Source organism: Tupaia chinensis, unplaced genomic scaffold (genome assembly GCF_000334495.1).
Source record: "Tupaia chinensis unplaced genomic scaffold, TupChi_1.0 Scaffold000276_2, whole genome shotgun sequence".
Classification (NCBI taxonomy): domain Eukaryota; kingdom Metazoa; phylum Chordata; class Mammalia; order Scandentia; family Tupaiidae; genus Tupaia; species Tupaia belangeri.
The window spans coordinates 445,113-460,613 of record NW_006159759.1 but is presented as its reverse complement, the minus strand read 5'-3'; the positions used below and the strand labels follow the sequence as shown (position 1 = coordinate 460,613).

Sequence of the window (15,501 nt, the reverse complement as noted above, 5' to 3'; positions counted from 1 at the left end):
GGGGGGTGATTTTTCACTTTCTGTCTCTGTTTCTCTCTGTCTGGTGAGCGCATGTGCCCTATAGCAAAAAAAAAAAAAGTCCTTTTAAAATTTCTACTAACATGTTCATTTTAAAGTTTTTTAAAGTTTGTTTCTTGCATTATGACTATAGCCACTCAAGTTTTCTTATGATGCTATTCGCATGATATATTATATTCCTATTCTTTTTTTTTTTTGCTAGGGCTTGTGTGCTTGCTGGAGAGACAGAAAGAGACAGAAAGACAGAAAGCAAGAAGTCATCCCTCGGGGGGATGGCCATGCCATAATCCCTTCTCCATTCTCCTCTCGGGATCATGGGCACACACGCACATGATCCCAGTTTGAGTTTTAAGGATCCAGGATCAATCCATGATCTACTACAGGACTCAATCCATGATCTACTACATGGGAATCCAGCAATGTAAGCATTCCATCATCTGCTGGTCCCTATATTCCTAGTCTTTAACTTTCAATTTATTCACATCTTTAAATCTAAAATGTGTCTCATGTAGATAGAAAATAGTTAGGTTTATTTTTTAATTTTAATTTTTATTTTTTAGTTTGCTATAGGGTATATGCAGTTCCTGGAGAGAGACAGGGAGAGAGAGAGAAAGTGCAAAAAGCACTCCTGGGGTGGAGGATGGCTATGCCACAATTTCTTCTCTCCATTCTCCTCTCTTCTTGGAACTTTCAAGTCTTTGGGTATAGGACTTGAACTATACAGTGGATCATGTGAGATCCAGCTGCCTTATTTATTTATTTTTAAAGAATTATTTATTTAATTTTATTATCATTATTTTCTTTAGTTTGACCCAAGAGAGACAGAGAGAGAGAGAGAAAGAAAGGGAAAATAAGAAAGCAAGCTGCCAGGTCTGGGTCTCAATTTGCGGTCAGCCATGTGGGAGTTCAATACCCCAACTACCACGCTACCTGTCGGCCCTGATCTAGCTGCCTTAACCACCATGCCACCAGCTGGCCCAAGACACAGATTTTTGAATCACAAATTTTATTAGAATACTCTCTTACTTATTTAAATATATCCCTTTTTTTTTCTATAAAGTAAATACTGATCTCCCTAGAACGGTATTGGCCCTCCACAATCTACACCCTGGTTTCTTTGGGCCGTCTCTCTCATTTTAGTTCTTGTTCTAGTCATATTGAACTGCTTCAAGTTCTCCCCACACTCACAGGCTACTTCCCCACCCTCACAGGCCATTTCGTGCATCAGTGCTTTTGTCTCGGCTGTTCTTTCTACCTGGAAGTCACCCACTCCCATCCAGACCATCTGGGAAACTCCTACACAATGTTCAAAGTGGAGCTCAGTCATCACTTCCTTCAAAAATTCTTTCCTGACACCTCTGCTAGAGTTGGCCATTTCCTCTTGTTTCAGCCCACTGATCCCCATACAGTCTTCTATTAAGGCATTTTTGGCACGTGGATTTCTGTTATTTATCTATAGATTTATTCTTTTTTTAAAAAAATTATTTTATTTAACTTTAAGTTTGATGAGAGAGGGAGAGACAGAGACAGAGAGAGAGAGAGAGAGAGAAGTGAGAAAGCAAGTCACCAGGTTCAAGACTCAAACTGTGGTCGGCCACGTTGGAGCCTAGCCCCCTTAACCACCACGCCACCTGCTGGCCCCTATAGACTTATTCTTAACTCTAAGACCTGTTGAGGGCATTAAGAGCACCCAACATGAACTGAGTGCAGGCAGCTTTTTTTTTTTTTTTTTTTTGAGAGGTTTTCACTATAGGGCGCGTGCGCTCCCCAGACAGACAGAGAGAGACAGAAAGCGAGAAATCATCCCCCAGGGGGGATGGTCACGCCGCAATCCCTTCTCCTCCATTCTCCTCCCAGGATCTTGGGCACGCACGCACACGCGCCCGGCGTGAGTTTTAAGCCACCGGGTCCGGGACGCAAACCGCGGTCGACTATGTGGGAGTCCAGCGACATAGCCATTACGCTAACTGCTGGTTCCCAAGGCAGCTTTTATTTTCCCCTTTCAGTCCTATCACTTAACGAGGCAGGTCCTATTTCCACCTTCCTGATGTAATTTAAATGAGAAAACTAAGACAGATGATCCACATTGCCAGATAACTGCTGCTAGAACCATCAAGATAAACACTAGGGTTCTATTACTCTCGCCCACACTTTTTTCCTTTCTCTCTCTTTCTTTTAAAGATAGAGTCATGCTACGTTGGGGTCCTCCTGCCTTGGCCTCCAAGTAACGAGGACTATAGGTGGTGCCACTTCACTTGGCTTTTTAGTTTGTTGGGAAATGAACGTACTTTTTACCAACACATTCTATTCTTTCTCTAGCATGTCAAGAGCCTAGTATGGTGCCTGACACAGAATCATGGCCAATGAATGCAGGCTGGGTGGCTGGTTGGTGGTGCTGTGGTCAAACATGATGCTCGTGAGGCTGACTCAGATGGGAAGGCTCTGTACTGACCTCCCTGAGGAGGCTAGGGGCATGTATGTGCTCATAATTTGGGACTGGCTGAAGCTGGGGGTAGACTGTGGTGCTGTGACCCTGTTAGGAGTCCTGTCTCTGTCTCTGTCTCTTACTCATGGAAGAAAAGAATGAACATAGGACCAGTAGATGGCATAATGGTTATACTGCTGCATCCCCTCATGTAGTTGACCATGGTTTTAGTACTGGACCTGGTGGCTTAAAACCACTGGGTGTGTATGTGTGCATGTCCAAAATCCCAAGAGGAGAAGGGATTGCAGTGTGGCCATGTTCCATGGGGGGTGACTTCTTACTTTCTGTCTCTGTCTCTGTTGTAAGCACCCATGCCCCATAGCAAAAATCTCTCTTAAAAAAAAAGCGAATGAATTTTAAAAGCTATATGTTGTATTTGGCAGTTTGACAATGAATTTCATTTTTAAAATTTTAAAACATAAATCAAAGATGATTTTGGGTTGTACTTTATCTTTCTTATTTTTACTACTTACTATTTCTATTTCTCCTTTTTTTTTTTTTTGTAGGTTTTTGCCATAGGGCATGTATGCTTACCAGAGGGAGACAGAGAGGAAGTGAGAAATCACCCCCCAGGGGTGATGGTCATGCCATAATCCCTTTTCTTTCATTCTCCCTCAGGATTTTGGACACACATGCACACGTGCTTGGCATGATTTTGAATTTGCTGGATCTGGGACTCAAACCAAGGTTGACCATGTGAGAGTTCAGTGCCTTAACTAACTATTACATCATCTGCTGGCCCCTATTATCTCTTTCCTTATGATGACAATAAAATTGTTAAATAAAAAGATCCCTTTTCAGTATCCAGGAGAGGTAGAGTGTGGATGTGTTCTACTTCACAGCAATGATGCCTTCAGCAGGGAAGAGTGACTCAGAGGTAGTAATATGGTGGAAAAGGGGAGGAACATGTAGATTCACTTTCCATGAAATTTAGAAGTCACTGCCACTCTCTCAAAGAATGATGAAGGTGATGGCTCTCTCCAGACCCCAGATATCTGATTAGCCACTGCTCTGCTACTGGTAGGCAGGAGAAAACATTCATTTATAGAGAGATGAGCCACAGGTAATGGAACTACACCAAGAAAGATAACTCTGGGGCCAGCAGATGTTGCAATGGTTACGTTGCTGGATTCCCACATAGTCGACTGTGGTTTGAGTCCCAGACTCAGTGGCTTAAAACTCATGCCAGGTTCGTGTGCATGTGTGTCCAAAATCCTAAGAGGAGAATGGAGGAGAAGGGACTGTGGTATGGCCATCTCTTCTAGGGAGTGATTTCTCACTTTCTGTCTCTCTGTCTCTCTGGCAAGCACATGTGCCCTACAGCAAAAATGTTTCATTAAAATAAAGAACAAAGAAAACTTGACTGAATCATTAAACCTGTTAGAAAAAGGAAGAAAGAACACTACAAAAATATATGGGGAAGTAGCCCTTGCTGGCAAAGCTTAACCAATATGGCTTTGGTGATGTCATATGTGAGGGCGTCAACATGTCAGCATCCCCTTTTTGTATACCACTGTGTACTGCCTGTGTACTGCTGCTCTGAAGTTACTCCTACACTGACAAGTAGGTTCTGACTCTCAGAGCTTGAAACAACCAGGAGGTCCCAAGCTAATCCTCAGTCCTCAGTGGAGGAAGTTCTTTAATCATTTTCTCATGGATTTCACTCCCTAAAACTGGGGCCCCACCCTAGGAGTTCATGGAGGACGTCCCTGATAATAAGCATATCCAGACATTTCTTCCCATGGTCCATTTACTTATTCCACAGACTGAATTAGCATGAGGATGTAGGCAGGATATGAGAAATGACTAAAGGGAGATGACACCTAACACACTGGCCGTGGACGTCAACACAGCAAACTTCTTACTGTCACTTGAGCTTTGTGCCTTTCATGTTTTTGAGTGTGGCCATGTGCCTATCTATCAAATCTCATTTGTCTCCACTGCCCTTTCCTTCCCTGTTTCATCCTTCTAAAGTAGGGTGGTAAAGATTGAATCTCCTCTGGCCACCTCAAATAGGGAAACCACTAAAATGGTGTTTGAAATGTTAGAAGGAACTTGGGTCCCTAGTGACCTTGGATCCACCATCCTGTCTCTGAGTCTGTTGAACTTCAGACTTTTTACGTAATGAGAAAAACAAACGTGTTTAAGCCATGATTATTTGTGGGTCTCTCTCACTAGCCCTGGAACATAATTTCTAGTCAATATAGGACCCCCCACCCCATGACAAGATGATGTCTTATTTGCAAAGTACAGCAAGCAGAATTCAGGGGGAGTTATTAATAGGGATAACAAAATAGTATTTTATAAACTTTTAAGCTGTTGGTCAAGGCTGTTTATCTTATACCTTAGGGCATACACCACTGTGTAAAATAGAAGACTCCTGTTGCTAAAAGAATTGTCTACCTTGCCAAAAACAGTTAATTTCAGTCTAATGTCAGAGCCCTTCAGTATTAAAAAAAAGTCTCCTTTTACCAGCTCTTTGACTGGATTGCTACTCAGAGAAACACTGTAGTTTAACTAATCAATGTTTATTGTCACAACTTTTTTTTAAAGATAGATTTTTGCTATAGGGAGCATGTGCTGACCAGAGAGAAAAAAGACAGAAAACGGGAAATCACCCCCCAGGGGGCTGGCCACGCCACAATCCCTTCTCCTTCATTCTCCTCTCAGGGTTTTGTGCATGCATGCATACGTGTCTGGTGTGAGTATTAAGTCGCTGGGTTTGGGACTCAAACTGCAACCAGCTACATGGGAGTCCAGCAACGTAACCATTACACCATCTGCTGGTCCCAATCATCACACTTTTTAAACAATTATTTGGTAATTACCATCTTAGTTCCTGCTGTTACTGAAGGGTTATTTAAAAAAATATTTAATTTTATTATTACTATTATTTTTTAAATTTGCTATAGGACACCTGTGCTTATGAGAGAGAGAGAGAAAGAGAGAGAAAGCAAGCTGCAAGGTCTGGGACTCAAACTGTGGTTGACTATGTGGGAGTCCAACACCTTCACCACCACCAATGTGATGGCCCAGAAGGGTTCCTTTTTTGAGCACCTGTATCTCACCTGTATCTGCCTGACACTGTGCTGTCTGCAGGCATTACACCACTTAATAACTGTGATAATTATCTGGGAAGGTTAAGTTTGCCTACTGTGGTTTTCTTCCCTAGATATCAGAATTAGCTTGTTAACATTTGAATGAATGCTCTAGACCAACTCCTTAATCAATCCGTTTTATCTAGATTACTAAAGACTTTTCCTTAGTAGACACTCATAAAGCCACTCTCCTTCCCACTTCCTCCAAGTTGGAAAGGTACAGTATTACTTCCTTTAGGGGAATCAGACATTAAAATCAGAGAACCTCTCCCTCCTCAACCTAAAATTTACAGAGAATTTCAAACCTCTGTCCTCATCAAGCTTTCCGCCTTGGCTAGTAAGCCTCAGTCCAAACGGGCTAGGGGTATATGCTTCGCTTAGAGTGCTGGTGAGCAGATTAGCCCAAAGACCAGCTGAAAAATGGAGAAAACAGATGGAGGTCAAATGGATTATTCCCCCAATGAGATTCCGGCTGTGAGCCCTCTTTGGAAAATGAACTGAATAATATTAACAAAAATGCCCTCACACAACCACACATGCTTACACACGCATCTCTTGATTTCATTCTCTGAACATCTAAAAGGGCAGTGGGTTTCTAAATAACAGTCTTCATGTATGTCAGTGTTGTGACAAAGACTCTATCTTAAAGACTTTGGAAAATCATACTCTGTCCAGCAGATACAGGGGTTCAATGAATGAATTCCTCTCACGATGTTTCAGAAAAGAAGGTCTGAGAGAAAAATGGCTGGCTTAGTGGTTTAAACACTACTGGGTGTGACAACTCATGACATCATGTGATACTTTGAGCAAAGCTTCCAGGGCTCTTGGTAGCCCAGAAGAGCTGGTAGGGTCAATATTTGTCTAGAATACTTTTTTATCAAACAAATTTTCCTTCTCATGACATATATCTGTGTTCCAGTTATATTACTTTTTCAGCTCCAAATGGAGAAAGATAATATCAGTCAGGGGTGAAGAAGATGACAAATAGTTATTTATACATTTATTTTATGGCACACAAATGGTTACTAAAACAGATGATATAAAATAAAATGAAAACTCTTGGACCCAAAGGTGATTGCTTTTCCACTCCCACACAGACTCTATCATGGACGTGAGGTGTTTAGCATAATTATCTCCTTAGAACATGTTTTTGTTTTTCTCTTTTGAAGTTCAGAGAAATAGTCATGCCAAAGAGAGAATGATAAACAGGGAAAGGATGCAGAGGCAGAGGCTGTTTTTGAATGAGATTAGCAAAGAGCTACACTTACCCTCAATGCATCAACTGAAAATTGAAGCTCAGTAGGTGAGGTGAGGTGTGACCTGTGTGCAGTGGCTAGAAGACGGATGATACCTTACTCAATCTGCTTACGCTAACCCCGTGCAGGAAAGACATGGAAATTACATATGGCTCCCTTTGGGTAAGAAAAATCTTCAAGTTCTAGGCTGCATAAAAACACTTTGCAATACAGCCTTTTCAGCAGAACTTCCCTTAAAGAGCCCCATAGTCATGACACTTCCAAGTTTCTAAAATCTCTGGAATACACTTGGTGTTCAGGTAACAGCACAGTTAGTTCACCTTCAAGCATTCCCAGAGGGTAGTTAGGTACTAGGGATGCTACATCCACTCTTTTAGACCACGGGGGATCCAATAATGAATACACTGAAGTATCAGGGTGTTTGTTATCCTAGAAACTGAACAATGGGGTTATTGAATGAATGTTTCCCTTATCATTTGGATGGTTCCTATCCTGAAGACAGTCAGCCATCTGTAAATGGCACCCCCATGGCCAAGAAGAGTCAGTGGGCCTACTGCAAAAGTGCCCTGCCTTCTTTTTACAACCCCCCTCCCCTTTCCATTGAAAACACCTAAATAAACAGAGGGAGAAAAGCATACCTGTAGTATTCATCTCCCACAAAGAAAAGGGTCTTCTGCGGCTCCCTGAGATAGACAGCAGCGTCTATTCGCTGCACGTGTCTTGGGAACCCAAAGTCATAAATAGTCCGAGGAGGACCTTGCATTTGGAATCCTCTTGTTATCCAGTAGTGGGGGCCTGAAAACAGAAATTAGAGTTTACAAAACCTGAACCACTTAGCGATGCACTTCTCTCATGCAGATTTCTATGTGGGATCATAAACGGGGCTAGTGTGTGGGATGTTTTCCATGGTTATAACCTAATAGGAGACATAAGCTGGCAACAAGCCCATTCAGCAAGACTTCAGTCTTCCCTGGAAGCAAAAAATCCCTAGTTATGCTTTAAAAATGCAATAACATTGATAAAATTATAAAATGGTATCTTACATTTAACACATTAAGTTTTTCAAGATATTATTTATTTTTAATTTCTTTTTCCCTTTTTTTAAAAAATTTGCTATAGGGTACACGTGCTTACCAGTGTTAAATTAAATTATTTTGGACTAAAGCAGCTGCTGTACTCCCACACTTTGATTCATATGGATGCGCCAAATTTGTACACGTTAGGCTGTTTTTTCTGAGCTGGTTGCTAAGTTACAGCCAATCACAGCAACTAGACTTTAGTCAATCACTGGCATTCCCACCTTTTGGACTGTGTTAATGCAGGCAAACTTCAGAATATAACAAATGATTACTTCACTCCCTCACTTACATTTTGTGTACACTTTCCTGTTCGGCCGACTTAAAAGGCCAAGTTGACCAAGAGGCTGGCCGGAGTTGTCCCGAACTCTAGGGACAATTGCCTGATTTAAATTGTATTAAGATTTGCTCTATTAAAACTCTACGCTATTAAATTTGCTGGTTTATTCTTCTTTTAGCACCAGAGAAGGAGGGAGGGAAGGAATGTGAGGGGGGAAACCATTTTTCTCTAGAGATTTTGGGCATGCACACAAACATGCCCTGTATGATTTATCAAGTCACCAGATCTGGGACTTGAACCATGCAGTCAGTCATGTGAAATTCAGTGCCCCAGCCACCACACAACCAGCTGGCCTTTGTCTTTTTCGTTGAGTGCACCTTCCTCCCTGTTTTTGTCGGCTACTTTGTGATGTGATAATAGTGGCCAAGCTGGTGCCAGCCTCATGCCTCTGGACTTTCTAGCCATTGGAATCAAGAGCCAAATGAACCTCCATTCTTTATCAATCACCCAGACTCAGGTTTCTGTTTAATAAACCAGTAACAGATGAAGATACACTCCAATCCAGGAAGAGCAGCAACAGAAACCTGCTCCACAGTCAGTGAACACGACTCAGTGCTCTGTGTGTTCCAAGTAAGTTTGGTCTTGTGTTCCTGACATGTCTTTCTTTGGGGGGTCAGCAGGGTACCTTTGAAGAAGTAAGCGATGCCCCTCTCAGCCACTTCGTAAGCTGCATCCACATTGGACATGAGCTGGGGGAAGGAGCTGGTAATAGTGCTGGGCCGAATCCCTGCTGTCAGGTGAACCTGCCGTCGCCAGAAAATCCTGTTGGATGTTTCAAAAGTCATCAAGATCAAGGGATAATTTAAAGCTTAAATCACACTTGACAAATACATAAAGCCACATTCAGAGGCCATAGCTAAATGCCCTATGTCCTTGCTTGTTTTTAAGGAGAACACATTTTTAAAAACTTATTAAACACTTTCTTCTCCGTTTTCATCATCTAAAGAACTCTGCAACTCCTTTTCTTCATTGAGTCAAAGATGCCAAAAACATGGACAGCTAGGGTGGAGATAGTATCAATAAATCCCTCCTATTTTCAATACAAAGGGTTTTCTAAAACTCATAGAGAATTAAGTTCTCAGGGACCAGCAGCTAGCGTAATGGCTATGTTGCTGGACTCCCATGTAATTGACCGCGGTTCGAGTCTTGGACCTGGTGGCTTAAACTCATGCCGTGTACATGTGCATGTGTGCCCAAGATCCTGAGAGGAGAAAGAAGGAGAAGGGATTGCAGCATGGCCAGCCCCCCGGGGGGTGATTTTTCACTTTCTGTCTCTCTCTGTCTTTCAGGTGAGTGCACACACCCTAAAGCAAAAACAAAACAAAACAAAACAAAACAAAACAAAACAAAACACACAACTTTCCAAAGAAAAAACAATTAAGTTCTTAAAAGATAAATATAGTATAATCCAGGAGGTGAACATTATGAAAATGATATAAATGAACCCAAAGTCTGTGGTCGAGAGATGCTAATTATTCCCTATAAAAACAGTGAAAACATTAATAGTCATAAATCATGGTGTTGCTTCCATAATTGTTTATTGGAAATTTTTGAGTCATGTGGCTAATGCAAAATCAAGTATACACTTCTTTATTTTTTCGTAAAGAGAGATTTTTGCTATAGAGCATGTATGCTCACCAGAGAGACAGAAAGCAAGAAATTACTCCCTGGGGGGATGGCTACGCTTCAACCTGTTCTTCTCATGTCTCTTCTTAGGATGTTGGGCACTTACGCACATGTGTGGCATGATTTTTAAGTCATAGGGTATGGGACTTGAACCATGATCAACGACGTGGGAGCTAGTGACATAACCATTTTAACATCTGCTGGTCTCCAAGTACACACATATTAATTAGAGGTTTAGCAAGTCATCCATCTACTTACCCAATATTGTCTTTGTAAAAAGGTGGCAGTATAGATATGAAGGTACTAGATTGAAACCTCCCCTGTAAACGTGGTCTATTTTAAATTTTGGTGATGAATATATTTTTTAATTTATTTCTCATTTATGTATCTATAAAAAAGAATTATTTAATTTTCTTTATTATTACTATTTTTAATCTACTATAGGTCATATGTACTCACCAGAGAGAAAGAGAGAGAGAGAAAGAGAAAGTGAGAAAGCAAGCCACAAGTCAGCCACTGGAAGCACAGTCAGCCACTAGAAACACAAAATCAATGCTTGAGATTATTTGTGGCTGGAGAAATTGTACTAAAGTTGTGACACTTAACTTTCTGTGCAGCTAGTTCCCAAATTTCATGTTTAATTTCCCTATTTTCTTTATTTAACAAATTTATTACAGATCATCTACCACCAGTCACTATGGTTGACATTAAGGAAGAAACAATGAACAAGACTCAGGCCTGCCCCTACGATGTTTACAGTCTATTCATAGTGACTGATAGGTAAAAATTATAATTCAGAGTGATCAGTGCAATGGAGTTAAGTTCAGGATGCTCTGAGAACATGCGAGAGGGATGCTTCATTTTATTTAGGTGTTTAATGAAGTTATCCCAGGTAAGACCATTTAAGCTGAAGATGAAATCTAAAATGGAGATATACAGTGGTCTCTTCTTTGAGGTTTTGCTTTCCATAGTTTCATTTATCTGAGGTCAACTTAGGTCCAAAGATAGGTGACTAGAGCATAGTAAGGTATTCTAAGAGAGAGAGAGATTGCTTTCACTAATTCTTATTATAGTATATTGTTGTAATTATTCTATTTTATTATCAGCTATTATTGTTCATCTCTTACAAGCATCCCTGGTTTTTTTTTTTTTCTTTTCTTTTCTTTAAATTTATTTTTTTTTACATTAATTCACTATACATCATTACAACATACAAAATGAATTTTCCATCCAGAATACACTGTATATTGGCTCAATCAAGCACATCAACATACATGTTATCAACAAATAATTTTCCATTTCTTATGTCTTGCATAATATGCTTTTTTTTTTGTTTTAGCCATCCTTGATTCCATATTCCTCACCTTTTGCCGTGTCCCACCTTCCTCCCACATTGTCTCTGGTATCCATGGTTGCTTTCTATGTCTTTCCCCCCCCATATAATTGATTTACTAATGAACTTAATTAGTCTAAATATTTGCAATAGCAAGCATCCCTGGTTTTTTCACTGCACTATGTAGCCTCACTTCAAGTGAGGGAGTAGTAATTAAATTGAAAGCATCAAAAAGAGAGAAGGACACCTCTTCCTGAAAGTGGGAAACAGGACAACAGGGAAGAGCAGAGTTAAGGAGAGTGCTTCTTGCTGACCAGCCTGGTACTTCAGCCAATAGGAGGTGAAAGCATTTCCTGAAAAGGAACAACTGTTGGAATCAGCTGCGGAAGGTAGGAAATGAGGATGGGTGGGTGGAACCCACAAAGGTCCAACAATACAGATCAAGTCCCTATGTGTGCCAGGTACCATGCTAAGTAAGAGGGCAAAAAGATGAATAATACATGATCCTGCCCCCAAGGAGTTCCAGAGGCTGACAAAGAGCTGCAAGAGATCAGGTGAGGGTTATCATTGTCTAATCTCAACTTTGATAATTAGTAAGAGGAAACAAAAAGTTCAGAGAATACGAATCGAAAATGGCGAGGCAAAGAAGTTCCACTGAACCCTCTGACGCTCATTCATTGAGATGAGGAATATTTATTGAACCCTGACTATGTGCCAGGTTCAGTATTAGTTACTGGGACCATAAAGCTACATCTAGCAGCTAAATATCTAATCAGTGGATCTCTAATATCTGTCAGCTTCATTGTTTTATCCTCCTTATCAAAGATCAGATTGTGGACTATTGACATAATGTGTTCATTTTCATTACCTGGTTCCAAGACATCCCGCTGCTATTCTTTTCCAATGACCACAGGTTTTTTTTCTTTTCTTTTTCTTTCTTCCAGGTGTTTTAATTCATTCATAGATGGATTGGGAAGTTACTTGCTATATATATATATATTTTTTTTTTTTTTGGTGAACTTCATTTATTACTATAATCCATAGCTCAAAGGATATAAACCCTCTGAATGTTATTTTATTAGTCAACAGACAAAAATTTTTCTTCACTAGTTTACTGAAAATTTCCATGATTACAGATTGTTTTTGGAATCTGATAAGTTACAGCAGTGGTAGTTAGTTTTATGTCTAATTTATGTGTTCAGTGTGTATATTGGGTTGTCAGAAAAGTCATGATGTGTTTTTTTCTTCTTTTCAAAAGAATTAGTTTTATTTATTTATTTAGTTACATTTGATCAAAGAAAGACAGACAGAGAGAGAGAGAGAGAAAGGGAGGGAGGGAGGGAAAGTGAGAAAGCAAGTTGCCAGGTCCGGGACTCAAACTATGGTTGACCATGTGGGAATCTAGCACCTTAATCACCATGCCACCTGCTGGCCCATGATGTGTCTTTTTTCTATGCAAAAATGAGTCATGACTTTTCCAACAACCCAGTATTATGTCACAGTAGTGTTGAAACCATTTTTTTTTTTTTTTTTTTTTTTTTTTTGGCTTTGGCACTCCTGGTCTTTTGAACCAGATATGTGCTCTGTTTGTAGAGTGTTTAGTGCCACCCCCTGGCCTCTACCTATTAGACTCCAACAGCACTGGCCACTCCTAACTGGGGAAGTGATAACAAAAATTGTCAGCGTACATTGCCAAATGTCCCAAATCACTCAATGTGGCACAAAAATCACACGTGACAGAGAACACTACTCTCTCCTTCAATTCAGATCTCACAGTACCCACAACATCCTAAATCAAGGTTACTTAGTAAGAAATTTGAAACTCTTCATGTGTGAAAAATTTCCAAAGTAACTTTGCAAAAATTTCCAAAGATAGACATATCTGCCTACACTCTTAACCACTACATTTTAATAGCACTCAATACTGAGTCGCGTAGGACATCAAGTAAAAAAGTAGAGTTTAATTTTGCCTTGAGTCACTTGCTGATTTTTTAAAATTTGCCAGAAGGCACGGTGCTCTCTGGAGAGAGTGAAAAAAGAGAGGACAAGTGAGAAAAGCATCCCCTGGAGGGATGGCCATGCCACAGTCTCTTCTCCTCCATTCTCCTCTTGGGATTTTAGTGCATGCACACGGACATGCATTTGGCATGCTTAAACTGCCAGGTCCAGGACTTGAACTATATAGTTGGCCATGTGTGATCCAGCTGCCTTAACCACCATGCCATTGGCCTGGCCTGTAGGTTTGTTCAATGAGAAATGAAGGAAAATAAATCTCCACTTTAGGATGACCAAGGAGAAAGCAACTGGAAGTCAGCTACATCTCATAAGAGACGGCATTCAGGTAGGGCCTTGTGGTTGGAGGATATGCCAGCTCCTCTCACCCCTGACCATTGTCATCCCCTGAAATGCATACTGTGACATCGCACAGTGACTTGAACAGAGTCAGCATTTCAGAACTTGGCACTGAGTCAAATTAATTATAAAAAACCTGTTTTCCAGACTTCTCACCAAATTTTCACGTAATCTAGGAAGTAGCTGCAGAAGTCTCTGGACACCTGGACCCGTTTGAAGTGGTGGGGAGAAAGAGAAGGCAGTCCCATCTGTAGAGTGCCATGTGGATAGATGTATTTGGCTAGGCAAATAACCAACTGGCACCTGCAGTAGAGAGTATACAGGGTGGCCAGAGTCCATGGAGGGTACACGGCCATGTCCAGGGTCTGAACCATCACAACCTTATCTAGAACATCTGTATGAGTATTAACACACGAAAACCTGGGACCCAGAAAACCTGATGGGCCCAAAAGTTACCTGGTGGTAAGGAGCAGGGAGAGCCTGAATTAGTCTCTGCTGGTTTGATTTTCATAGCATACCCTATCTATCTCATCTCAGTTGTACAACCTTTGGTTTTTCATTGTTTTTAACTTGATCCTTTGTCCACACAGATCTAATTTTGTCTATCAACTTGCCTACAAGTTTATTAATTGATGATATATAAAATTGAACCTTAGAGTTTATACAACCAGCTTATTTATTAATAAATTCCTTTCCCTGGAAACGTAGAAGAACAAACCGTCACATCCTAAGCTGAGAAACCATTCATTTTTTGTGGGGTTCACTAACCAGGGCTGCTTGTCTTAGAATGCTTCAGAGGCCAAGGAATTAATCATGCATCTTCCACCTCATTGAGTCCAAGAATAATACAGCTTATGAAATTAAAAACCCGTGTGTGTGGACTTTAAGTAGTGAAAACCGTGTCTAATGTAAGTGTTTCTACCATCTGAAGAGCCTACGGGCATCCAAAGTGGTAAGTCATAACCTGTGAAGGTGTAAAGTGGCCCATCCTCACTCAGAGGAGGGAGTTCAGAACAAATGACCATGAGCCGCGGACCTTAGTTCACCTTCTGCCCCTTTGTCTGAAGTCTTAACACATCACAGAGGACGGATCTATGTAAATACAATGCTGTTTGTGGACTGTCAATGAAGCAGGCTTTTAGCCAGAAAAGGCACAGTCCCAGGGAGGATGTGAAGGAGGAAGATTTCCTTTTCAGCTGAGCAGCAAACACATGGAATCCTGAGACATGCCGATGTCGAATATATCCTCTGATTTTATTCTCTTTTCTTTCTATAGCATCTTGCATTTCTTTTTTTCTCCACTGTCTCCTTGTCATGTCTTTAAACATGAACCTCTCTCATCTTGGACATTTTCTTTTGGCCCTACTTCCTCTTCTAGCTATTATCTGGACTTACTTGCCTCTGTCATTAACAAGCGTTTCAAAGGAATAATCTACGAATGGGATCTCGTTTTCATTTTTCTCCTCCATTTATGCTGTGACACTTTCCCCCACCTGCGCCCCTCCCACATTGTTATCCTGGCCTGACAGTCCCTTCCCTTTAGTCTGCAGTCTGGTGACCTCAACTGCATTTTCCACTGTTGACCACTTTAAAACATAAATAAGATAGGGAACCAGCACTTAGCGTAATGGCTATGTCGCTGGACTCCCACGTAGTTGACCGCGGTTCGTGTCCCGGACCCGGTGGCTTAAAACTCATGCCAGCATGTGTGTGTGCGTGCCCAAGATCCCGAGAGGAGAATGGAGAAGGGATTGCGGCGTGACCATCCCCCCTGGGGGGGTGATTTCTCGCTTTCTGTCTCTCTGTCTCTGTCTGTCTGATGAGTGCATGTGCCCTATAGCAAAAACCTCTCAAAAAAACAAAAACAAAAACAAAAAAACCACACACACACAACATAAATAAGCTAAATAGAACTCT

General features: G+C 41.0%; 1 protein-coding gene across 1 annotated transcript in view; it reads right to left on the bottom strand.

Annotated features, from left to right (window-relative positions):
- Window positions 1-15,501, bottom strand: part of MMP20 (matrix metallopeptidase 20) — a 51,372-nt gene that overhangs the window by 10,601 nt on the left and 25,270 nt on the right. Inside the window, exons 7-8 of the mRNA XM_006150092.2 lie at window positions 8,899-9,035; window positions 7,496-7,652 (exon numbers count right to left, since the gene is read on the bottom strand). Coding sequence (XP_006150154.1) covers window positions 7,496-7,652; window positions 8,899-9,035 — 294 coding nt within the window. The remainder of the gene's footprint in view (window positions 1-7,495; window positions 7,653-8,898; window positions 9,036-15,501) is intronic.